The sequence below is a fragment of the Salvelinus alpinus genome, chromosome 2, assembly GCF_045679555.1.
Source record: "Salvelinus alpinus chromosome 2, SLU_Salpinus.1, whole genome shotgun sequence".
Lineage (NCBI taxonomy): Eukaryota > Metazoa > Chordata > Actinopteri > Salmoniformes > Salmonidae > Salvelinus > Salvelinus alpinus.
Window position 1 is genome coordinate 14,618,575 of NC_092087.1, and position 25,691 is coordinate 14,644,265.

Sequence of the window (25,691 nt, forward strand, 5' to 3'; positions counted from 1 at the left end):
TACACTTAATCAGATATGCCGAGGCCCGCAACGCCATGCCCTGGGATCAGAAGACCTGCCAGGAGAAGATTACCTACTACACTTACCGCTGCTTTCTTGTCTTCCTCATCACATCTGTCATCTTCTCCCTCTTTCTGATGTTTGGGGAGTTTATTAACAAAACGTGGTGGGTGTCAAACTGGCATAAGATGAAGGTGTTTTTGTTCGACTTTGCCACATACCTGTTCACCCAGGAGGAAGGGAAGGAGATGATTGAACTGTAGGCCAATTGGACAGTATGACAACGACAAAGATGCCTAACACATCCTCATGATCACCCGAGGATCACCACACCAAAGATTATTATTTGTCAGTAGGCTACTTTGCTTTGACAGAAATATTTGAAATGTGATAGACTGTTTTGTCTGTTTGTAAATCCTGTTTTTGTTTGTTTCTGATTGTGCGAAATCAACTAGATGTAATCTGAAGTCCAAGATTGTCAATTATTCAATAAAATAAACTGTGTGTATTCATAATTGGTTATTATTCTGCGGCAATGTTTATGTTTGATAGACCATTTTTTGGTTCCATGATATAGGTTACCCATACCAGAGATGGACTATTCTGGATATGTACCAGTGCCAGTTTCACCAGAGAGGAAGATGTGAAGCGGGAGGGTTTACCCTACCCAATATCTGTTCATGAAAATAAGACTATGAAGTGAGGAATTATTTTATGAGGATCAATGAAAAGGGTCGAATTTGTTCCATAAAAAAAAAAAATTGCTACATAGGCTTATTTGATTGAATAGACGTTTCATAATGGTTAGGGTGTTACGTATTCACTGATATAACTGGGCTCACGTGGCATTTCGGCAACAAAAATATATCTGAGTAAGCCTGTCCGTCACAAGCGTATATCTGACCTCTCATTGGCTAGAATGGTCCCATCTGCTCTGGCCTTCGACCGCCTGCCTTCCACCTTTAAATACATGTATTTCCATTGTTAGAGTGGTCACTCGATTATCTTGTCAATTTAATAGATATTCTTTGGTTTCATACGAAACTAGTCTACCCCTAGTCTGAATCACACATTCCAAATAATAATTTAATTTCGTCATGGCTTGACTTATTGCTGGACAAAATGTGCTGCTGCTGACATTCATGTTCATAAAAACATGTTTTAGTCCTAGCTATGTCGCGAAGAAATTGAAAGATCCTAAAACTATTTACAGTGGTAATGTATTTATACATACCGACACTTCAGTCGTCAGGCGCATCTCGTCCAAGCTGATGTTTTTGGATGAGGCTTGATGATGGACCAATAATATCTGGGCACCGCAAATTCCTCTATCTTCCGGTGACGACCCTCTTTCTCTTCCGGAAGATTCAGCGTGACCGACGTTTCGTGTCTGTATAGACTTAAAGTAAGTTAAACTATTTAATACGTGTTAGACCATCAAAACGGCTTCAACAATATAGTTCAGATGTTTTAATGTGCAAGTATATGATCAGAATCCATTCTGTATAACATATGTTACACGTTTAGCAAAAAAGGGCGCGTACAAGTTTTGCTAGCTTTATAGAAGCTAATGTCAGCGTTTGCTAGCTAACTAACACGACACCATTGCATGAGCACCAGTAAAAACATGTAAATGGGCACAAGAAAGCCAGTGTTGTCTTTAAAAAAATAAATATATGTTCATTATTTTATCATTAACGTTCAATGTTGTAGGATCGTTAAAGGGGAGGGGGAGAGTGAATGTTACAAGGACACAAACGCAGTGTGTAGCCCACTGAGATATTGACCGTGGCCTGTACTATGCTGGACACATGAAATTAACGTTTTTTTGTTGTTGTGATAACTGGTTCATTGCATCCGCAGTGTAGCCCAGTTTCATAATATTACCATCTGTCCCAACTGTTTGCCATAGTTTGAAGTAATCGCGTAAAAACAGATTATTTTAGGGCAATTTTCACCCTGCCAGCTTCTATTAGTTCTATTGAGCACCGTGAAACCAACTCGCCTATCGAACGTTCTATTCCCAGTCCATTGTTCTACTTCTCAAAACGTGCCCACATTAAACCATAGGCTTACCTCAAGTAATTTATTATCAACAAGGCTAACGTTACTTGGTGAGCATGTTCACTGTTCGCCTGGGTACACGTTGTTGTTACCTCCATCAGAAAAATGTGTAAACCTAAACAAACCGCAAGTCACTGGACGAAGTTTCAAGATGTGGCCGATTTTTAAACAGCCAGAAGACATGTTTAAAAATTATTATTTTTTAAATAGTAACCTATTTTTTTGGACGATTTGTTGTTTCTAAATGGCTTTTACTATTTCGCAGCTGCCTCACCAATGTCTTTGTGGATTAATAACTTTTAATTGCAAAATATTTCCAATAGATGGCAGCATAAGACATAAGGACATGAAGCATCAATTATAGGCTGTAGCAGCAATATAATTGACATAAAATAGCATGCAACCAAAAACTATATGTTCCATGATTTTCTAAAATGGTCACTCATTACTTTACAGGTTGCTATTTATCTCATATTAGGCCTGTTGCTTTTGGGGGAGCAAAAAAATATTGACTACAGCAGGTATTGAACCATGGCCAAATAATCACTAGACAGGTGTGCTAACCTCAACCCTAGTAGACATGGCCAAATAATCACTAGACAGGTGTGCTAACCTCAACCCTAGTAGACATGGCCAAATAATCACTAGACAGGTGTGCTAACCTCAACCCTAGTAGACATGGCCAAATAATCACTAGACAGGTGTGCTAACCTCAACCCTAGTAGACATGGCCAAATAATCACTAGACAGGTGTGCTAACCTCAACCCTAGTAGACATGGCCAAATAATCACTAGACAGGTGTGCTAACCTCAACCCTAGTAGACATGGCCAAATAATCACTAGACAGGTGTGCTAACCTCAACCCTAGTAGACATGTATTATAAAAAGCTCTGTTAGTGTATCATATTATGAGTAAACAGCCTAGAATAGAAAAGACGAGTGTTTCTTCCAGCTCGTCAATAAATGACATCATGCAACCCTTGCGGTTAGAAAATTTACCTCAATATGCCCCTCGATTGCGCGAGAAGTCAGTGCACGCTGCTGCCTAGGACACAAGCTTTTCGCAGGATTTTGATGAATTGGCTACTTTTGCGAGAAGGCAGAGCAGGTCAATGCTTGTTGATGAATTTGACAATGAATGTACTAGGCAAAATATGTTTTGTTGACCAGAGGTGACTGAATTAATGTTCAGGCTTATTGATAAAGGTTATAGTAATGAAGTATATTTTCAAAACATGCCCATTTAAAAACAAGTAGTAATAACATGAATCATCATTATATTACTTCACAGTAATCTGTTAAATGCATGTTCAGTCCTTCCTCTTGTGTTAGAAGTGTGGAAAGAGACAGAAAAAAGCACGAACGGGAAAACTGAAGGGAGTATCCAGGGAGAACGAATCTTCTGAAATGTATTTGTGGTCTTATGCTTCCATCTATTGGAATTATTTAGCAACTGCGGTAGTAATGAATAAATTGTATATCCTTACCAAACTAGTAATTACTCAGAATTGCAAAATATAACATTTTCTAGTTAATTTTATCACTTATCACTCACCTTAACTATGTAAACCATAGCAATGAAACGGACATAAACACTATACATTTAGTTATATAAAAAAAACTGTATTTAGATGGGTGACATTATCTGCAAAAGTAACACCCCCTTAACATATAAACACAGACACTAAAAATGTGTTTTTTTTATATAATAAATCTGGTAGCTCTCAAAAGTGCCTTTTTTTTGCTGAACAGTTTGTTTTCATGGGTGTGCTGCCTGCCATCAGAGGAGTCTGTTTGCCAACCTGCCTGCCTGTGCATAATGAAAAGTTAAAAAATCATTGCCACGCTTTCACATAGAGGCCTAGTTTACATTTTAGTCATTTAGCAGATGCGCTTATCTAGAGTGACGAAGGTTAAGTGCCTTGCTCAAGAGTACATCAACAGATTAACCTAGTCTGTTCGGGGATTCAAACTAGCCACCTTTCGGTTACTGCCCAACGCTCTTAAACCACTAAGATTACAAACCACAAAATGTTAAACACAAAAGGGCAAATGGTAGTAGATAAATGGTAAACTGGTTAAGTAATTAGGGGTATGTATGTCTATTTTGCCAAATTTCTCTCAATGTGTGTGTGTGTATATATATAGAATTTTTATTATTATTTTTTCTCCAAGTCCGACACCATTTTAATCAGGAGAATCTCCTTTGTATTAATGTAAGATTGGGCAGTGAGCTCTGCGGTCATCAAACACTAGCCTTTCAAATATCAGAAATGACACATTACTGTTTGAACTCTGAGGATGCTCCATTGTTTCCCTATGGGGAAATTCTACACAGACATGTCTGTATTTCCCCAAGTAAATACACACATTGTGAGATATATTTATTTCAAGTTGGACATATTTTTTAAATCAGGAGAATCTCCTCTTTGTAATGACGTAAGTCTGGGCAGCGAGCTCGGTTGTCTTCAAATGCTAGCCCCAAAATACTTTTTGCCCTTTGAACCCTGCGCTCCACCCATTGTTTTCCTATGGAGAGGCATGCCGGTCTATTTCGCCAAATATCTCACAATGTGTATATTTGGATTTTTTTCAGGTTGGACACCCATTTTAATCAGGAGAATCTCCTCTTTGTAATTATGTAAGTCTGGGCAGCGAGCTCGGTTGTCATCGATCACTAGAAAATAAATAGTCAGAAGCCACTTGTCTCAATTCATTTTTTTTAATGTTCATTATTTTTTCATTAACGTCCAATTTTGTAGGACCGTTAAAGGGGGGGAAAGTGAATGTTACAATGACACAAACACATTGTGTTTCTCACTGAGATATTGACCGTGGCCTTCGCCAAACCTGAAGTCTGGCAGAACAGTAGTGTTCCTTTTGGCAACGACCACGGTTTCTTGATATGGGAAAATTACATTTTTGCGTGTAGTGATGCTGTTGGGATTAATTTGTCGATCTATGCAAAAAAAGAAACCTTGTTGGATTATAAGATATCAAAAACTGTAAATAGTGGTTATGTTTTTTTATTCTTAGCTCCCTTTTGTTAACAGAATAGCATGGGATTTATGTTTTAGACACGGTAAAGTTTAGAATCAACAATACTTGAAGTTGAGGTAAATGTAAAAAGAAATATATATATCATTTTTTTTTCATGTGTCATTTCGTTACAATTACCTCAACTTCAAGTATTGTTGATTCTAAACTTTACCGTGTCTGGCTATATCCAGGTCTATATTAGGATAGGAGTAGCCAAATTAGTTAACCACTATGATTATATATTTATAAAATAATCATAGTGATTAACTAATTTGGCTACTCCTATCCTAATATAGACCTGGATATGGCCAGTATGAATATCCAGAGTGCATTTCAAGTAGGCCAATATATATAATAATAATAATATATATATAATAATTTTTCCCCTCCTTCTCCATCCTCCTGCTTGCAGAATGCGTTACGTGTCCGCTTACCTCCTGGCTGTGCTCGGTGGCAACACCAGCCCCTCCTCCAGGGATATCAAGACCATTTTGGGGAGTGTAGGAATCGAGGCCGAAGATGTGCGCCTAGACAAGGTATGCCTCCATTTAGGGCAATGCTGTCTTGTATTTTGAGAAGATGAACTGAGTTACTTTTGTGTACTTCGACACTATTGCAGGACAGAGGCCTTGGTTTACATAGTAACTGGTGATAATAAAAACCTGAATTTGTCTCCACAGGTTGTCAATGAATTGAATGGAAAAGACATCAATGAAGTCATGAACTCTGGTGAGGCATTGTCCTTATGTCTTTGTTTTGACTCATGAAATCATACATAATTATGCCAGATTTACACTATTTGGCCAACCCAAACGGTACTGTTGGCTGTTCTGTTTTATGTCATGTTTCATGGTTTGTGTGGACCCCAGGAAGAGTAGCTGTTGCTTTTGCAACAGCTAATGAGGATCCAAATAAAATACCCAAAATACCAGTACAGCTTAGTTTGGCACCATCGTGTGAATCAGATTTGGTCTGTAGATTGCATATAAGTGCAAATGTTGTCAAATCACCAGTCACTGTACAATCTAAATGACCTGTCAATGAATTACTCCGTTGCTCTTTGCAGGTCTCTCTAAATTGGCCTCCGTGCCAGCAGGTGGTGCTGTGGCGGCTCCTGCTGCTGCTGGGTCTGCTGCAGCTGGAGTTTCTCCTACTGCTGGTAAGCCATCATAGTAGGGAGTCATTAATTTCAACGGACTGAAACACGTTTATTTGAAATGAATTGCACGAGAAGACACATTTAGAGGAAAACGCTTGATATTTTAAATGCACTTTGATTATATATATGTATTTCTGGAAATGGTCAATGTTTTTTGGGGGTAGGCTCCCAAATATGAAACTAACCTATGTTTGTGTGTCTGTGTAGCGGAAGAGAAAAAGGAGGAGAAAGAGGAATCTGAAGAGGGATCTGATGATGACATGGGATTTGGACTCTTTGATTAATCTTCCTTCCGTTAGAGGTTGAAAACCAATAATAAAATGGAAATGGTTAGAAGAAAGTCACTGTTGTCTTCATTTTTTAAAATGTTTTTTTAAAAATCATTAACGTTCAATGTTGTAGGACTGTAAAGGGGGGGAAAGTGAATGTTACAATGACACAAACACATTGTGTTTCTCACTGAGATATTGACCGTGGCCTTCGCCAAACCTGAAGTCTGGCAGAACAGTAGTGTTCCTTTTGGCAACGACCACGTTTTCTTGATATGGGAAAATGTATCTTGCGTGCAGTGGCTCTGTTGGGATTAATTTGTCGATCTATGCTAAAAAAATAAACCTTGTTGGATTATAAGATATCAAGACCAGTAAACCCCTGGTATGTTAACTTTTTTTTTTTCTTAGCTCCCTTTTGTTCACAGTATAGCATGGGATTTACGTTTTAGACACGGTAAAGTTTACAATCAACAATACTTGAGGTAATTGTAACGACTATTGTGTGTGCTTTTTGAGGTAGTCTCAACTACGTGTTTATTTGGACAGTGAAGCTAAACCTTATAATTTGGCTCTATACTCCAGCATTTTGGATATGAGATCAAATGTTTGAGGTGACAGAACAGAATGTCACGTTATATTTGAGGGTACTTTCATACCTCCGTTTAAGCATTTGGAAATGAAAGCATTTTACGCGTATATGGGGGTGGCAGGTAGCCTAGTGGTTAGAGCGTTGGACTAGTAACCGGAAGGTTGCAAGATCAATTCCCGGAGCTGACGAGATAAAATGCCCCTGATATTATGCCCCTGAACAAGGCAGTTAACCCACTGTTCCTAGGCCGTCATTGAAAATAAGAATTTGTTCTTAATTGACATGTCTAGTTAAAAAAAGGTTTTAAAAATATATATGTCACCCCATTTGAAGGTGTCAAGTATTTGGATGAATATACACTGAACAAAAATATAAATGCAAGATGTTTCATTAGCTGAAATAAAGAATCCCAGACATTTTCCATATGCACAAAAGCTTATTTCTCATTCTGTGCACATATTATTTTACATCTGTTAGTGAGCATTTCTCTTTTGCCAATGGCATCTCGAGAAGCTGATTAAACAGCATGATCATTGCACAGTGCTGGGGACAAAAAAGGTCCACTTTAAAATGTGCAGTTTTGTCGCACAAAACAATGCCACAGTGGTCTCAAGTTTTGAGGGAGTGTGCAGTTGGCATGCTGACTGCAGTAATGTCCACCTGAGCTGGTGCCAGAGAATTTAATGTTAATTTCTCTACCATAAACTGCTTCCCAAGTCGTTTTACACACAGACCATTTGGCACCACGCCAGCCCAGAACCTCCACATCCGGCTTCACCTGCGGGATCGTCTGAGGGGAGGTGGGGGGCACAACAATCTGAAACAACCTAAACAAAGTGAAAATGCATCCAACAAGTTTGTAGAGTCACAAGCTTGATATAGTCGATGCGTACTAAACTTTTGACTAAATTGAATAAACTAAGTTAATTTGTCTAAATACTTATGACAACTTCAAAATGGGGGGAATTCATTAATAATGGTAAAACCGATGTATGAAAATACCCTCAAATAAAAGGTGACATTCTGTGCTGTCGCCTCATAACAAATCCCAAATTCTGGGTTATAGAGCCATATTAATTGTTTTACTTCACTGTCCAAATATGTAAGGAAGTGATTCTGCTTCACCTAGCTAGTAGAATATATTTTGTTTACTCATTTCCTATCGCTACCCCAAAACAAAAAATACGCTACATGACCAAAAGTATGTGGATACCTGCTCGTCGAACATCTCATTCCAAATTCATGGTCATTAATATGGAGTTGGTCCCCGCTTTGCTGCTATAACAGCCTCCACTCTTCTGGGGAGGCTTTCCACTAGATGTTGGAATATTGCTGTGGGGACTTGCTTCCAATCAGCCACTAGAGCACTAGTGAGGTCGGGCACTGATGTTGGGTGATTAGGCCTGGCTTGCAGTCGGCGTTCCAATTCATCCCAAAGGTGTTCGATGGGGTCGATGTCAGGGCTCTGTGCAGGCCAGTCAAGTTCTTCCACACCGATCTCGTCAAACCATTTCTGTATGGACCTTGCTTTGTGCACGGGGGCATTGTCATGCTGAAACAGGAAAGAGCCTTCCCCAAACTGTTGCCACAAAGTTGGAAGCACAGAATCGTCTAGAATGTCATTGTATGCTGTTGCGTTAAGATTTTCCTTCACTGGAACTAAGGGGCTTAGCCCGAACCATGAAAAACAGCCCCAGACCATTATTCCTCCTCCACCAAACTTTGAAGTTGGCACTATGCATTGGGGCAGGTAGCGTTCTCCTGACATCTGCCAAACCCAGATTCGTCTGTCGGATTGCCAGATGGTGAAGCGTGATTCATCACTCCAGAGTCCAATGGCGGAAAGCTTTACACCCCTCCAGTCGACACTTGGCATTGCGCATGGTGTTCTTAGGCTTGTGTGCGGCTGCTCGGCCATGGAAACCCATTTCATGAAGCTCCTGACGAACAGTTCTTGTGCTGACGTTGCTTCCAGAGGCAGTTTGGAACTTGGTAGTGAGTGTTGCAACCCGAGAACAGATGATTTTTACGCACTTCAGCACAAGGCAGTGACATTCTGTGAGCTTGTGTGGCCTGTCACTTCGTGGCTGAGCCGTTGTTGCTCCTAGACGTTTCCACTTCACAACAACAGCACTTACAGTTGACCAGGGCAGAAATTTGACGAACTTGTTGGGAAGGTGGCATCCTGTGATTGTGCCATGTTGAAAGTCACTGAGCTCTTCAGTAAGGCCATTCTACTGCCAATGTTTGTCTATGGCGATTGCATGGCGGTGTGCTCGATTTTATACACCTGTCAGCAACTGGTGTGGCTGAAATAGCCGAATCCAGTAATTTGAAGGAGTGTCCACATACTTTTGTATATATAGTGTATTTGGACTGAAATGTCACTGATCCATACTTGACCTGTTTGCTTGTGAAACTACTACTCTAACTCTGCTTGGTGTATTGCATACAGCTCCATGCAGATCAAGTCCCCATCTGACTCCTCCTGTATTCCACCTGTGTTATATTTCGCTGTATTTGGCATCTTTAACAATATCTAAGGGGGACGAGAAATGGTCTACTGCCATTCATGACACAGCAGTGACATCTTGTGGATAAATTGAGTACAATATTTCATTTAGTACACATTTTCTCTCAGAAGGTGGTTGAAAATGGCATCTTTACAGACAATGCCAATTACAAATATTTTTTTTCTCCAGAATATCTACTCAAAGGTTAAAAAGTAAATACATAAATATGAATCTGTTGCTGGGGAATTTAGAGTCATGGTGTCCACTAAAAATAGTTTCACCTTGCAACATTGCATAGTCTGGCAGTCCAAACAGTGCCTGGTCAAATATCCCTGTCCAGTGTCCACTCCACACTGTGCTGGTTGGGGGAGGAACTCGACCCCTTTTCCCCTGCTCCTACTTCTCTCCTTGTGCCTGTATCTATCTCCCTGGAAAATGAAATATGCTAATAACAGAGGCAAGTGTTACCCTTTAACTGCATGCATGACACAATAAAAGTGTGAATTGCTTTTTTTCTTAACTAGTTGTTTGCTTTGAAATGTTTAGGTACACTGTACACTATAAGAGCTTTGTGGACGGGATCCCTTTGTTTTGAAGACAAATGACCTCATCGCTCTGTGTAAAGAGATTCATAGTGGACTGATGAGAGCTGTAGTTATTACAATGTATAAATAGACCAGAGTCAAAAGTTCAACCAAATTAAAATGTGTTGCAGATATGAAGCACCCTCTAGTAAGGATGAGAAACGTTCATTCCCAGTCCTCTCTGGGGAGTGACACCGACTCGCAGCCTGTCCTGAAAGAAGAGGAGGAAGAGGAGGAGGTAACACTAGAGGAGGAGAAAGAGACGGAAGAGGAGAAAAAAGGGGACGTATTGACGGACTCAGAGCTGGATCCAGAGTTGCCTGAGGAGTATTCCCATGGCCTGGAGGACCTGAGGTGGAACCTGAGCTCTCTAGAGAAGGCTGTATATCTCAGCCTGCCACCATGGGTCCAGAGAGGTATGCATGACGACACCACCCACACCACATCACCATGTCATGCCACTGCTGTGTTGTTAGTGGGCATTTAGCCACAACTTCAGCTGTCCCTTAACCGTGAAGCCATGCCCAGATGGGTGAGACAATTATAAACGTTGCTCAATAGTAAAACACAAAACATTTATCTCTCACGTTCAAGTTTTGTTTTATGGTTTCTTCACATTTGACAGCCAAGACTGTTAAAATATCATAACGTTATGTTTTATTTGACAGAGATTCACCATTGAGACCAGGGTCTCTTTCGCAAGGGAGCCCTGCACATACAATTCATAGACAAAATCAAATCAAAATCAGATAGGACAAAAACAAACTAAAATATTGCTCAATAAACAATCAAGAAAAACAGCCACATTCCTCAGCAAATAGTTCCCCAATCATTATTTTAAATTGCACAAGCAGCATCAGAGCGTATAATTGCAGTGTACTTTAGGATTTACCTAATTTGGGGGAGATCTGAGGAACCTCGAGAGTTAACCAACCCTGTGAGCGGGTTTGGTATGTAATGTTTTTTTTATACTATAACAGCAAAGTAGGGAAGTTGGAAGCTTGTGTAGTAGGGCTTTGTAAACAAAAAGGGAGTAATTAATTGATCTACGGCACTTTAATGGAAACCAGCCAACCTTTTGATACAGTTGTGGTTGTGCTTGTTTTGTCTACTGTTTCAGCATTGCTGTGCAACCTCATGGCTAAATGTGGTGTAAACAACTCATTCTTCCCAGCCCGTCTGCTGTCCTACCTGCTGCTGCCCTACATACTGCCAGCCTCTATCTTTCTCCATGTCAACTACAGGTGATGCTCAATACTAGCATCTATACAAACAACCATATTGAATTTATCAGAAGAACAAAGAAAACAAGTCACATTACCCCACTGACTATAAAATGTCCATCAATCAAAACATGATAGCATAGTTACTATGACTAACACCATTAAAATAAGCAGAATTATGGAAACTTCCATAGACAATTCATAGACATTTCCGGCGATTTCCAAGGGTAAACTTAGCTGTGAACTGATAGTGTTTACAGTACACATTCTGTACAGTCTACCCCTTGGTTACACACTGTAACTATGGCTCGTTCTGTCATGCTTATGTTCATACCATATTACCATTTGTACATTTGTGTCTATATGTTTTTCTTTGCTTCAACTTGTGTGTACATGGACTTTACGTCCCCCAGGGTGCTGTGTTGGCTCCGCCAAGTCCCAGGGAAGTGGCTGTGGCCGGGTGTCGAAATGGCTGTGCCATTCCTTCTAAAGCTCTCTCACCCCAGGAAGAACCTCATGCACAGGTGAGACGTGACTGTCAGATCATATCAGCTGTAAGTCAGCGATCCCAGTTACTGGAAATCATGTGCCACACAAACACCATGGTGTTATTGGCAAGAGCATCCCCATCAGGTTAGAATTGGTTGAGTCACCATTTGTTATTTCAACATACTGTCTGGTTATCGTATGATATCAACGTGGTTGGTAAATCATATTTCAATAGATTTTCTTGTCAGGTTAATCCTGACATCAACAAATTTGACTACAGGGTTTCTAGGTGTGGTTCATTTTAAACTGTGGGCAATTATGTATCAATCAAAATTGAATGTTGATCTGCCATTACCTGGTGGGTAGCTCCTGTCTGTCAGACATGTTTGTTTTAATCTCTCTTCTACCAAGTACTTTTCCATAACACCTTCTGTCAGGCTAGTGCAGCCAGTGCTCTCTCTTACACTCTGTTTTGTGATGCTTTTAGGTTGTGGCCCTCTGGTCCTGTCAGATTTTGGCCCGTTGGTCCTGCCAGGTTGTGGCCCTGCAATCCTATCAGGTTGTGGCCCTACAATCCTGTCAGGTTGTGGCCCTGCAATCCTGTCAGGTTGTGGCTCTACAATCCTGTCAGGTTGTTGCCCTACAATTCTGTTGGGTTGTGGCCCTGCAATCCTATCAGGTTGTGGCCCTGCAATCTTATCAGGTTGTGGCCCCTACGCTTTCTGGCATCTGCCAAAGAAAAACATACACAGTTTAAGAGTGCAGAGGATCCTCCTCCACAGCAGCGCCGTCGCTCCGTCCTGCGGTTCCAGCTGTCCACCACCAGCACCCATTACACAACCGAGAGCCCCAACACCCCAACCGAGAGCCACCCTGACCCCCTGAGCTTCTCCCTCCTCTTCAACCTGGAACTAGCGATGGACAACCAGCCCAATCAGCCCAACAACCAGTCTCTACTCCACCATAGCAAGAGGCTGCTGCCACTGGAGTATGGCCCCTGCATAAAGAAAGAGGCCCTGGCCTCCCCACACATCTCCTACATGGGGGTGGAGGAAGAGGAGGAGAGGATGTCTCAGGGAGGGGATGAGGTGGAGGAAGGGTTAGCTCTCCTCCCCAGCCTTCCTGTGGAGTGTGCCAATACTGGCTACTAATGTTGGCTGACTTTAGGGTCAGGAGTTTTTCCCTGATCGGGTCACATGGTTAGGAATGTGATTTTCTCAGCAAATGAATAGCAGACCTAAGTCTGCCTGTATCCAATTCACAACTAGTTTGTACTTTGAAGTATAATGTATGTTGAACCAAATTAGTGAAGTCGACTCTCATGTGCCGCATGAGGCAGTAAGCACAAAAGCTCTCTTTCTACTACGCCCTTCCATTCTCACTCCAGTATGCACAATGACTGGAAGGAATGATGAATAGTGTAGAGTCCCTCTTAGTCACGTCACATAGTCAAAACAACTCCCTCATGTTCCTTATCAGCTGACTTCCAGGTAAAGTAGTAGGTATTACGTTATCAGCCGACTTCCAGGTAAGGTAGTACTTATATTGTATTAGATTGATGTATTTTATGAAATTGTATATGCAGCGCTTGAAAGACACTGGTCTCAATGGTGACTCCATAATTAAATAAAGGTAAATAATGTCCACAGGACATGTATTACACCTCAACTAGTTTAATCAAATTACTTTCAGGTATTTGACCGCGGGTATTGTTCATCAAGTGAGTGACAGTCCTATGAGTGGGGGGCTACCCGGCAGAGATGAAAATATCATCTTGAACGGAGAACTCCATTCGCCCACTGGCGGTAGGAATTTACAGCCTTGGGCATAAGAAAGGCGGCAAATAGCAAGCACAACATTTTTTCCTATCTGGTTACTATCAGTGTTTGATAGGATCCTAATAAACACCATTATTTTGTTAGCTGAATAGTAATACCTTTGGATTGAGACAATGTTAAGCCTTTTAACCTTGACCAGCTGTTTTGCTGAGGTTGAGTGGAACTTAGTTCATTTAAATAAAAGTAGTTAACAAATGAAAAGGCTGTGGCTTTCTCTTTCTTACTCAAAGCTCTGGCAGTTTCAAGAATGCAGCTCTCTCTCGAAGGACAGTTTGGCCATTATCTAACCAAAGTCAAATGCTGATACTGTATCAACCAAGGTACCATCAAATAATGCATTTCAATCAGTAGAAGTAGTGCTTTTTAACAAAAACATAATTTATTCATGTAACAAATAGTGTGAATGCCAGCATACACATCTATATAAATGTCATATTGTTCATCAGCAGTTGTTCAGCCCAAAACAGGTAGACAATGATGAAACTAAAGATTGCACTGCCAATAACAATAATAGTTTAAAAAAGTTAATAGAAGTATGCTGCAATTTTCATGTAAATGCACTAATACTAGTGCACTGTGTAAAGTGCTGGACATTGCATTGCATTATTACATAGCCAGATAAAGTTTTGTAAAGTGCATTCTATCAAATCTGTAAAACATTGATATTGTAGAAATAATATATACCATTTAGCAGACGCTTTTATCCAAAGTGACTTATAGTCATGCGTGTATACATTTCACATATGGGTGGCTCCAGTGGGAATTGACACTTGGTGTTACAAGCATCATGCTCTAACAACTGAGCCACACAGGACCACAGTATTAGAGAAAATATATTTCTACCACCTGGAAATATTGCTACATAAATAGTTTGGATCAATAGCTTGGTTTCCTTATTTTCTCACGTGTCATAAGTAGAATCGCCAGAAACAATGCATTACTCTAGGGTTACTGTAGGGGCGTGTTTCTTAGTCCTGGTCCTGAGGATTCAAAGGGGTGCACATTTGAGTTTTTACCCTAGCACTACACACATCATGTCACTCATCAACTCATCATCAAACCTTTGATTAGTGGAATCAGGTGTGTATTGCTAGGGCAAAACCAAAATTGTGCACCCCTTTGAGTCCACAGAACCAGGATTAAGATACCCTGCTGTAGGAAAATAACCAGTGTACCTGTACCTTGTAGCAAGTACATGCAGTTACAGTAGGCTACATAGTACTTACTATCACTAATTCAGATAAGTAAATACAGACTGCACCACAAGTGGTAAGAAGTGGATATATTTGACTTACTAACCTGTACACATAGTAGTTATTTAGATTACCTAGTGTAGATTTACTGGTACAAGGACTACCATAAGTGGCTGTCATGTGATGTTCCCTAGGTGACCTGCCTCTGGGTTTTATTTGTGTCCCAAGGAATACTACATGTGCTATTACAGTACTGAGTATGTTTACTTTCCCCTGCAGTAGTTGGTCTCATTTGCATGTGGTGGTGCATCAATGATTAGGACCATCCTGGTTATGCAACGTCTGATCTGGATTAACCTGCAAAGCAAAATAAATGCCATTAGAAACATATGTGATCTTCCTTGATTCACCTGCTAACAGCACTGTGGTTAAAAGTACAAAACAGGTTTTAACTTGTGTGTTGGGGGTGTTTCTGTGTCACAATCCCTTCTGACAATCCCTTCTATTTTAGTTTATACCACATGAGGCTTCTGAGGGGAGAACGGCTCATAGTAACATCCGGAACGGAGCAAATGGAATGTCATCAAACACATGGAAACCATGTATTTGTTGTATTTGATACCATTCCACTAATTCCACTTCAGTCATTACCGCGAGCCCGTTCTCCCCAAATAAGGTGCCACCAGCCTCCTGTGATTTACACATAATTACATGCATTTGAATTAAAAGAGAAAACAGGGCTGACTCTTGCCTCTGGTGTCTGGGTGAAGCGGTCCTCTAAGTAGCGGTTGCCCAGGCCCATGATGTGTCCTGTGGATTGTCTGGAGAGACAGGCCACCCTGGCTGTGAAGTCCAGAGTGAAGGCCAGCTTGACCAGCTCTGGGGCGTTGACGGGCCCGGGCCCAACAGTGTGTGGTGTCTGGCGGTTCTGGCCTGTAGGGGTCTCTGTCTCCACATACGTATCAGCCAACTGCTGGAAGGTACTGTAGGACAGCTTCTGGAAGAATGCGCTCAGGCTGGGGTTCTCCTTCAGCTATGGAGAGAGCAGGACATACTTTCATGAGTGACCATAGAGTAATACATTATCCATGAGGAAATAGCACATTTAGCCTGAAATCCAGACCAGTTTTGTGGTAATATTCCACTCCTTGTACTCTGTGCCATTTACCAAACCTGTTTGGCATAGGATACTGCGTACAAGGGGTGGAATGTTAGCACAAACAGACTGGTACCCAGGCTATAGCAAGCTATCCTGGATGTGAAAGAAGCATTGAGTGTCAAAGATAGACTTTGTATTAAGTTTCTCACATACATTATTTTTCTTTGTAGTTTATGAACACAAACCTTGTTATTAATGACGTCTCCTTGCTGCTTCATCAGAACAATTATCCTTTTGATGACGTCCTCTGTAAGAAATGGATAGAAAGGGTCAATAGAAGTCTACACAGTTGTAACAGATGTGTGATGTGCTGTATTACATGGCCGTTACAGTTTTATATATAGATTGCTTAGGATGCTATTGAATGTGCGATTTCTATTATGATTAGATAAGACATCAATACACATGAGAACATTGCTTGATGATAGGCTACTTACCATCTGTAGAAGCTGTGTCTGTCTCTTTCTCCTCAGACACAATCTTCTCCAGCTCTTCTGACACTTTCTCATAGTACGAGTCTGTAAGCACCACACTCACAACCGCTGTAGAGAGTAACAAGTAACAGAGTATTTTTTTCATGCAATAACTCTCTAATAACAGAACTACCAACTAATAACAGGACTACCAACTAACTCTCTAACAACTGGACTACCAACTAATAACAGGACTACCAACTAACTCTCTAATAACAGGACTACCAACTAATAACAGGACTACCAACTAACTCTCTAACAACTGGACTACCAACTAAGGCCCAATTTCCCAAAACACTGTTAAACTAAGATTATCCACAAAATCCTGTTTGAACAAAAGGATCATAACAACAACAACAAAAACAGTAGTGTGTGTGATGTTTGGGTGCCATGCCCGCTCAAACCTACATTCAACTCCAGTTATTTCTGTAGTGTTGGCCCTGTTCCGAGACGATGATCTCCTCACAGACCCTCTGAGGCTGTCACTCTTAGTTTTTCTCTGAGGTAGTCTCCTCATGGAGCGCCATTGCTTTTTTATGGATTTGTTTCCTTGTGACTGTCCACCAGTCTCTGTACCAGACTCATGCTCATCTTTCTGGTCACTCCCCTTCTTCGAGAAGAAACCCAGAAAACTTTTCCAGAGAGAGGGCCTTTTGGTCTTCTTCTTTCCCTCTTTAGACTTATTCTCCAGTTCAGTAGACACATCAATCTCAGGAATATCAGCAGGCCCTGGGATTTCTACAGGAGCCACATTTGGTATAACAAAGCCCTCGTCGTGTGGTGTGCTGGTGGCATCGCCCTCTTCAAGTTTGCTGGGCCCTAAGGTGACCAAGGAGTCAATAGAATGCCGGTGGACTCTTCTGCGTTTCTCTGACAGTGTCACCCACTTCCGAGGCTTTGTTGGTGACCTCTGGTCCTCACATGTCCCGTCACTTAAACTGATGCTGCGCTTCACATACACTTCCAAGAGGTGACTGGTGTCCTTGCGGCCAAGAGAGAGCAGCTGGGCCTGTTTGGGCATCTTCTTTTCTGTAACCTGCATAATAGTAATCTACAATAGATAATGCAAAATTAGATACATTTTTTTCATTACCGTAAATACGAATTTCTTTCAACATTATGATATGTCACAATTGCACAATTGTATTGGATATGTTGTTCTGGTTTCACTTGTAAAATAGCCTAAAGTAAAGTTTTCGTTTACATTTTCTGAAATACGGCTAAACCAACGATTAAACACAGCATTGGGTGCCCAAAAACTTGCATAACAGTTCTCTCTGGTCGTGGTATTTCACCCAATGCTGATCTTAGTTCTTCCTGAACATTAACAGTAGCCTACCATTACCAATTTCCCATGTGAATACGTCAGTCGACAACATGAAATATAATAGAATATCATACAGTAGGCTACTCACTTTTTCACTAACTGTCTTGCTGTTCCCTTCCCGATAAATGTGTTGATTTCGACGTGTTGACTAGGTGAGATATCCTTACCTAAATATGACCTCTTCAACAAAAACCCTGTTCAGGACATATAATGACGCTTTGGTTTACGCCTCCTTCTTTACCGACAGCCTATCACCACCCTTCATGCAGAGCGCGTGGCTGAAGTGTAGCAGGTGAGTAGAAGTTCAATGCGTCATATGATTTCTCCTCAACGGTACTTTAGGGCTTGTTTACGGTTTCGGTGTTGTCCTGCTCGTCCCACAAGGGGAAATTACGGTATTGGTTTTAGTTAACCTGAAACACACACACACACACACACACAGTCGATGCTGCTGTTCTAATATATACTATTGATTCTACTACCCACTTTAAATATGTAAATCCATTGTAAATCCAGTCCCTTATTACTATGCATATTACATCTTCTGCTACTTCTACTACTTCTTATTTAATTTTTTTACTTCATCGTTGTTATTATTGATAAAGGATTTATGTTCTGCATTGTTGAGGGAGCTAACGCATAAGCATTTCACTGCACCTTTTATACCTGCTGTAAATTGTGTATGTGACTAATACATTTGATTTGATTAAGATAACACTTCCCCATCAACAAAATAACATTCATATGGCCTATATAATAATGCAGGTTTAGTGGCATATGCGACTAGAAACAAAACAGAATCCTCACCCTCTTGTTTTATGATTGACCATACACACTGGGCACAGTCAAGTCAACTTTTATTACTGTCAAAGGCAGCAATAAAGGCTGCCATCACCATTTCTGGACCTCTGTAGTCAAACCCGTAGCCTACTGATAAGAACATTTGTTGACTGCAGGGAAAATGTGAGTAACTACTTTGTGCGGGATTTGGACTTTCGGTTCAGCTGATAATATATTACCATAACCTTTAGGTCTGGAGAAACACAAAAATACATGATATATCATTGAGTGTGCTCTTTTTGGGGCAGGTCTTTGTGGTGGCATGATGCTACATGTTCCAACCTGGACTCAGGGTCATTCTGCATATTCCCAAGCAGTGTTGTGGATTTTATTGTGCAACCTTGGAAAGGATGGAGGAGGGGAGGGGGGATGAGAAGGAGAGGAAGTGGAGGAGGAGGAGAGACTTCCAGGCAGATATGACTGAGAGCGGCCCCAACTGGTGTGACCTTTGACCTGGAAAAACTTGCCCTGAACCGAGAGAGACAGAGAACATTCATCGACGCACTATGCTCCTTATAGGAGCCATGGGCTTTAAGTCTATACACCACCCTAAAGTGACCTATATTCTCTGAAATGGAAGTTTGAACAGTTACTAAAAAGTGGATGGTGTCTGAGCCATTCGCTGACAAGTGTTATGACTACACTGTACGATTCAAGAAAAGTGATCAAGACACAACTAGGCTACAGTATATGGTTATATTGTATGGCCACATAGCCATTAGGCTGCAGTGGCATACACTTCTAGAGTCCATTAAAAGTCTACGCTGCACTCCTCATATTCAAGGCTACATTATTTGAAGTGTAATCTTATTCCATCATAAAGGTGCATCGCATTAATCATGAAATCGACCACAGCTCATGATTGTGACCAGAGATGAATGTGAGGAGTAGAGATAAGAAAAGGGACGGCGTTCACGTTAATGCACTGGTTCTGATTAATTTACACTTGGGTTCATTTGATCTGAAATTTATTTTTGACTGTTACTATTATGGCTGTGATTTTTCATTTTTAATGACCCGCTGGCTTTGGTCATGTTCAAAGCCTGTTAATCTATTTGCTCCAGTCAATGTCAGCCACACACACTGTAGTCATATGACCAGAATTTAGATTAAGCTGGCAGAATACTAACTCATACAAAAAAGGATTCTGTTGAATTCTCAGTTCATCATGTAATGCAATGCAATACAGGCTACTCACAAGGCACCATTATAGTCAAAAACCAGCTAGCTATATATCTTGATTTACACTATTGGATGGCACACATAGCCTACATCGCATTTTATAGTAAATCAATAACAACAACCATACAATGCAATACAGTACAACACAATACAATACTATACAATACAAATACAGTACTATACAACACAATACTATACAACACAAGCCAATACTATACAATACAATACTATACAACACATTACAATACTATACAATACAACACTATACAATACAATAGTATACAACACACGCCAATACTATACAATACAAATACAATACTATAAAACACAAGACAATACAATACTATACAATACAAATACAATACTATACAACACAAGACAATACTATACAATACTATAGTATGCAAGACAATACTATACAATACAAATACAATACTATATAACACAATACAATACAATTCAACACATTACAATACTGTACAATACAATACTATATAATACAACACAATAGTATAGAAAGTAGTATAGACAATACGAATGACCGTTCCCATCAGTGGGTGCTCTGGTCAATGGGTGCGTTCGCCCCCACCCTCCCCGAGACGCCAGCAGGGCAAAGCTCCTGCCCCCGACCCAAAGATATTTTCCAAGGGCAGGAAGCACCAAGACCCGCCTGTCGCCCAGGCAGGCATGGAAGTGTGCGCAACCGAAAGCACCATGGCCAGCACACACACCATTCACAGAGTGAAACCATAACACAAAACATAAATATCTAAATGCAAAACATACAATAATCACATCCCCACCCTCACCTCTGATTGGTTGGAGGAGCTCAAATATCTATACTGTGCATGTGTGTATGTATTTATTCCAACACTCATTAATTCCAACCTTCAGACAGCCACAGATAAACTCATATTTCCCAGTAAATCATCATTCTACCATTTCCTCTTGCGATATGTCTCTCCATTCTCCCATGGTGTCTCACTAGGGACTTTATCCTCCCATCTGCAACATTTCTGACCAAATTTCGCCCCAATTTTTTTTTTACCCAGGAGCACAATTATATTTCCTGTTAACACCATAGCACTTAGCACACCATCACAATACATAAACAATCAGTAGACTACACATACTGTACACCGTGCAATGGAAAAATACAAGCCTCAATCAATCAATCACATTTATTCATGAAGCTTTTTGTGGCTTCACCCCTGCAGCATCCTCATTAGTTTTCACAAAGTGCTTTGCACACAAACTGAACAATGTACTATTCCGTCTTTCCTCTTCTTATCACTGTGGTTTAAATGGCATGATCATGACCTGCATAATGAGTGTGGCTGCTGACTCACTATGCCTTATTAACATTCTCTGTGAACACTGGGGATGGTGTGTAAAACCTCTCAATAGTACCTGCTGCACAATTCACCCTGTGTGCTGCAGACACCCACTCCCTTCTGCTTTTCAATGTATATACTGTACCTGGAAAAAGAAAAAAAGAGAAGTTTGTGAGAGAAAAAAACGTTTGCAAATCAAGCATTTGTTGCCTCTCCAAATCCATGATTTACATATGGGTGAAGTTTCAGTTTGCTGGTCTCCTTTTATGTAATGCACTAAAACCAATAGGTTCGTTTTATAGACAACTTGATGTTTGTGGATGACACATTTACACATCACTGTGAATTTTGAGATGGACTTTTTATTTAACTAGGCAAGTCCGTTAAGAACAAATTCAACCAGCCTACCCCCCCCGGCCAAACCCTCCCCTAACTCAGACAACGCTGGGACAATTGTGCCCCGCCCTATGGGACTCTTGATCACGGCCAGTTGTGACACAGCCTGGGAACGAACCAGGGTCTGTAGTGACACCTCTAGCACAGCAATGTAGTGCCTTAGACCGCTGCGCCACTCGGGAGGCACTGTTCTATTCTGTTCTGTTCTATTCCATTTTTTTATATTCCATTCTATTCTCTTGTATTCTATTTTATTGTATTCCATTGTATTCTCTTATATTCCATTTAATTCTCTGCTATTCTATTATATTCCATTATATTCTCTTATATTCTAATCTCTACTTTTATATTCTATTCTATTCTGTACTCAGACGCAATACATGTTGCACCCAGGCTGACCTTACAGAAGGATTACAGAGCTAGTAGTGAACAGCTGGCTCATGTGAAGGATGTTCAGTTATTTCTCTCCTGAAATACCAACTGGAAACTCATACAGTTACAGTGGCATACAAAGTGGCATTAGTGTTGTTCACCCTCTGTTAGTCAGCCTCTACAACAGGCCATTATACTGATCCCTGATGTTTGACCAACAGTCAGATCATGAAACTATGAGAGGATTATGAAGGGCTCTCTCATAATTGAACTGCTTTTAGGGAGGATTTAATTTGTTGTACCTTTCTAAAAATAATGGTACATCCTCAGTGTTAAAAATTTGGTGAGGAATTTGATCAAATCAATATGATATTTACATTCCACAATAGACTATGTATTATGTACTAAAATCAACTAGTCATCCAGTGATGCTTCAACGCCAAAGAATGTCACCCCAAACACTGTGAAACACAATAAGAGAGTTTATCTCTCAGCGATCAAGGTAAGACCCAGATGCAGACTGTCGAAGTAACAATGCTTATTGTAGAGACAGCGGCAGGCAACGACAGGTCAAGGCAGGCAGGGGTCGAAAAATCCAAGGTAAGGCAAAGGTACAGGACGGCAGGCGGACTCAGGGTCAGGGGCAGGCAGAGGTCAAAACCAGGAGGACTAGCAAAGAGATGCTGGGAAACGATAGGAGCTGTCAGGAAAACTGCTGGTAAGCAAGAACGAACAAGATGAACTGGCAACAAACAAACAGAGAACACAGGTATAAATACACAGGGGATAATTGGGAAGATGGGCGGCACCAGGATGGGGGTGGAGACAAGCACAAGGACAGGGGAAACAGATCAGGGCATGACATTATCATTGTGATGGCTTTGTGATCACATAGGTTGATAGTCAAAGCTACATTAGTGCAAAACACACCAACTTGTAGAGCTGACATTATTCCTTTTTCTACATGACAACGCATCATATCCGTTTCACATAGTAATATGTTTATCTGATCAACGAGCGTTCTCTTATGTGATCCAATTCACCGTCCCAGGAAGAGTCGCTGGCATCCACTTCGACTTACTTAAGTTGAACCCTTAGGCAACACTTTACTGCCAGCGGCTGTCACCTCAAATACCGTGAAACACAATAAGAGAGTTCATCATTGTGATGTCTATGTGATCACATAGATTGATAGTCAACGCAATATTTGTGCAAAACACACCAACTATCCAATGGATCAGTACCTTTATGCTGGTTTGCTTTAAGATGACTGGTCATTTCAGTAAGGACCTTGAATGTGGTATGTTATTGTATGGTCTCTAATGTGACAGGTTGGCCTTCATATGATGCACTCCAGAATTAGAGTAAATGAGGTGTAAACAAAAAACTTAGACATAATTTGATCCCAAGAAGAAAGTGTGACAGATGAATGATTCACAAACACTATTCATTCTGGGAGGCGCAGCTGAAAGGGCACTGGTATTTTCTTAATTTTCGTACTTTTATTTTTTGTAATGTAAGACTACACTGATAATAATTTGTTAACTTGATTGGGGCAAATAGATTTTTGTACTATATATTAAGATACATTTATGATGAAATTAAGAGATTTGTTGCTGAACCACTTTAGCAGCTTGATAGCTGTCTATGTTTGGGAGCCTTATCTTGTTTTTAAATTGAACTTAATTTGATCCAGGTTGATACTCCAGGTGTCCTGCTTCATTTTTTATGGCCCTTAAGCAGGACAAATGTCGGACTCATGTTTCCTCTCACATGGTGCGTTCGTTGACCTGGGGGGACAGCGCACCGCAGCGTAGCAGGAAGAGACACCACTCTGTAATCAGTCATCAATCTTTATCTCTTAGGTCATTACCTGCTTCTGCCGCACTCAAACACATTTTGGCTGCTGCAGAGGTTTATAAGTTAGATACTGCAGTATCCTCAGTCTGACTTTAGAGAAATCAGTACCATTTAAAATAAATATGCATCAGTTGGAAAGGCAGCTAACTTAAACCATGTCATAGAGAAACCAAAGTGAAACCCAAAAGTCTCTAATGTGTCTATAGATAGATAGTGTATAGCAGAGTCATTGTATTGTTAGGGCTCAACCTTGTGAAGATTAATTAGATCACCTGATTGAGAATAATTATAAAGGGCTTCCTCATTGCTGATGGACAACTGGTCATCACAAACTAAACTCTTAAACAACTCTGAATTATTGGAGAGGACCTACATGTCAGTCTCATTATTGAGCAGCTTGCAGTAACAAAGTCTGATAGTGGAGAATTCTAGATCAGGAAAAGAGCTGTTGGTCTTCCCCATGACATCACAGTTAAAGATAATGTAAACTGGTTTGACCTTGTCATGTATTTCACAGAGGACTGTACAATAATGTAACCTCTATGGGATCGGTGTCACTATACCGGGACAGTTGTTGCTAATGTGACTAGCATGACGTTGTAAGTAACAGCAAACTTTCCAGGACATAGATGTATCTTATATGGGCAGAAAGCTTAAATTCTTATTAATCTAACTGCACTGTCCAATTTACAGTAGCTATTATAGTGAAAAATACCATGCTATTGTTTGAGGAAAGTACACAACAACAAAACCCTTTTATCACGGCAACTGGTTTGATACATTCACCTCTGAAGGTAAATCATGTACTTACATTCAGTAATCTTGCTCTGATTTGTGATCCTGAGGGGACCAGAGATAAATTGTAGCATAGTTTTGTTTGATAAAATCAATTTGTATATTCAAATGTAGGAACTGGGTTCTACAGTTTGAACCCCTGCTGTCTCTGGCTCCACACCCACCCCGTCCGGCCATCTAGATGTGTGACAGTTAGTGTATAAGCTAATGATCCATCATGTATGACATTCCTGGGAATGTGTAAACTTAAATGTTGTATTACCATATCAATGTTGTATGTTCTCTATAGTTATGTACTTGAAAATGTATCAATTGACCAATTCGGCACATTTGGGTAGACTTGATAAAAAATATTGTGCAGTATTGCAATGCTTCACTGGATAAATCTGAAACTTTGCATACACACTGCATACACACTGCCTTTCTATTGCATTTCAAAGATGATGAAAAAATAAAATATTTGAACAGGCCTGTTTTTTTGTTTGTATTATCTTTTACAGATCTAATGTATATTCTCCTACATTAATTTCACATTTCCACAAACTTCAAAGTGTTTCCTTTCAAATGATACCAAGAATATGCATATCCTTGCTTATATATGTTTCTATATTTGTCCTCTTAAGTTCGGACCCTTTTTTACATTTTCGCCTAAAATGACATACCCAAATCTAACAGCCTGTAGCTCAGTTAGATTTGGGTATGTCATTTTAGGCGAAAATGTAAAAAAGATCCTTAAGAGGATAAATATACACTTCTATTTGAATTGTCTAAAACACATTAAAATATTTCCCTCCACACACATTATCCTCACATAGGTATATATATTTGGAATATTTAATAACACACAACTTTTTTTCTAGTATTTTCACAACTAAACACTAAACAGTAACATTTAGAGGGACTTGTGACTTGCATAAGTCAACACAAGTGACCCTGGTATCAGTGTACAATTTCCATAAACTTCCCCAGGTACGATTATTCAGACTGCT

At 40.3% G+C, this 25,691-nt stretch overlaps 3 protein-coding genes across 4 annotated transcripts; 2 read left to right on the plus strand and 1 right to left on the minus strand.

Moving 5' to 3' along the window:
• Positions 1-996: 996 nt before the first annotated feature.
• Positions 997-6,603, plus strand: LOC139554580 (large ribosomal subunit protein P2-like). Of its 2 annotated transcripts, XM_071367510.1 has the most exons (6): positions 1,332-1,405; positions 4,662-4,706; positions 5,517-5,640; positions 5,785-5,833; positions 6,171-6,263; positions 6,471-6,603. In XM_071367510.1, the coding sequence occupies exons 3-6, from the start codon at positions 5,518-5,520 to the stop codon at positions 6,545-6,547; spliced, it is 342 nt and encodes a 113-aa protein (XP_071223611.1). In that variant the 5' UTR covers positions 1,332-1,405; positions 4,662-4,706; position 5,517; the 3' UTR covers positions 6,548-6,603. The 2 variants fall into 2 exon arrangements, with proteins under 2 accessions (XP_071223601.1, XP_071223611.1); XM_071367500.1 differs by lacking the exon at positions 4,662-4,706 and having other exon boundaries at positions 997-1,405.
• Positions 6,604-6,759: 156 nt separating this feature from the next.
• On the plus strand, positions 6,760-13,972 carry LOC139554569 (uncharacterized). Its single transcript, XM_071367475.1, has 5 exons — positions 6,760-10,094; positions 10,353-10,637; positions 11,342-11,465; positions 11,858-11,968; positions 12,421-13,972. The coding sequence occupies exons 1-5, from the start codon at positions 9,893-9,895 to the stop codon at positions 13,082-13,084; spliced, it is 1,386 nt and encodes a 461-aa protein (XP_071223576.1). The 5' UTR covers positions 6,760-9,892; the 3' UTR covers positions 13,085-13,972.
• Positions 13,973-14,128: 156 nt separating this feature from the next.
• LOC139554570 (apoptosis facilitator Bcl-2-like protein 14) lies at positions 14,129-18,143 on the minus strand. Its single transcript, XM_071367490.1, has 6 exons — positions 18,012-18,143; positions 17,005-17,647; positions 16,561-16,665; positions 16,309-16,370; positions 15,716-15,997; positions 14,129-15,321 (listed from the first exon to the last, which is right to left on the minus strand). Exons 2-6 carry the CDS (start codon positions 17,636-17,638, stop codon positions 15,274-15,276), a joined length of 1,131 nt encoding a protein of 376 aa, XP_071223591.1. The 5' UTR covers positions 17,639-17,647; positions 18,012-18,143; the 3' UTR covers positions 14,129-15,273.
• Positions 18,144-25,691: the final 7,548 nt, after the last annotated feature.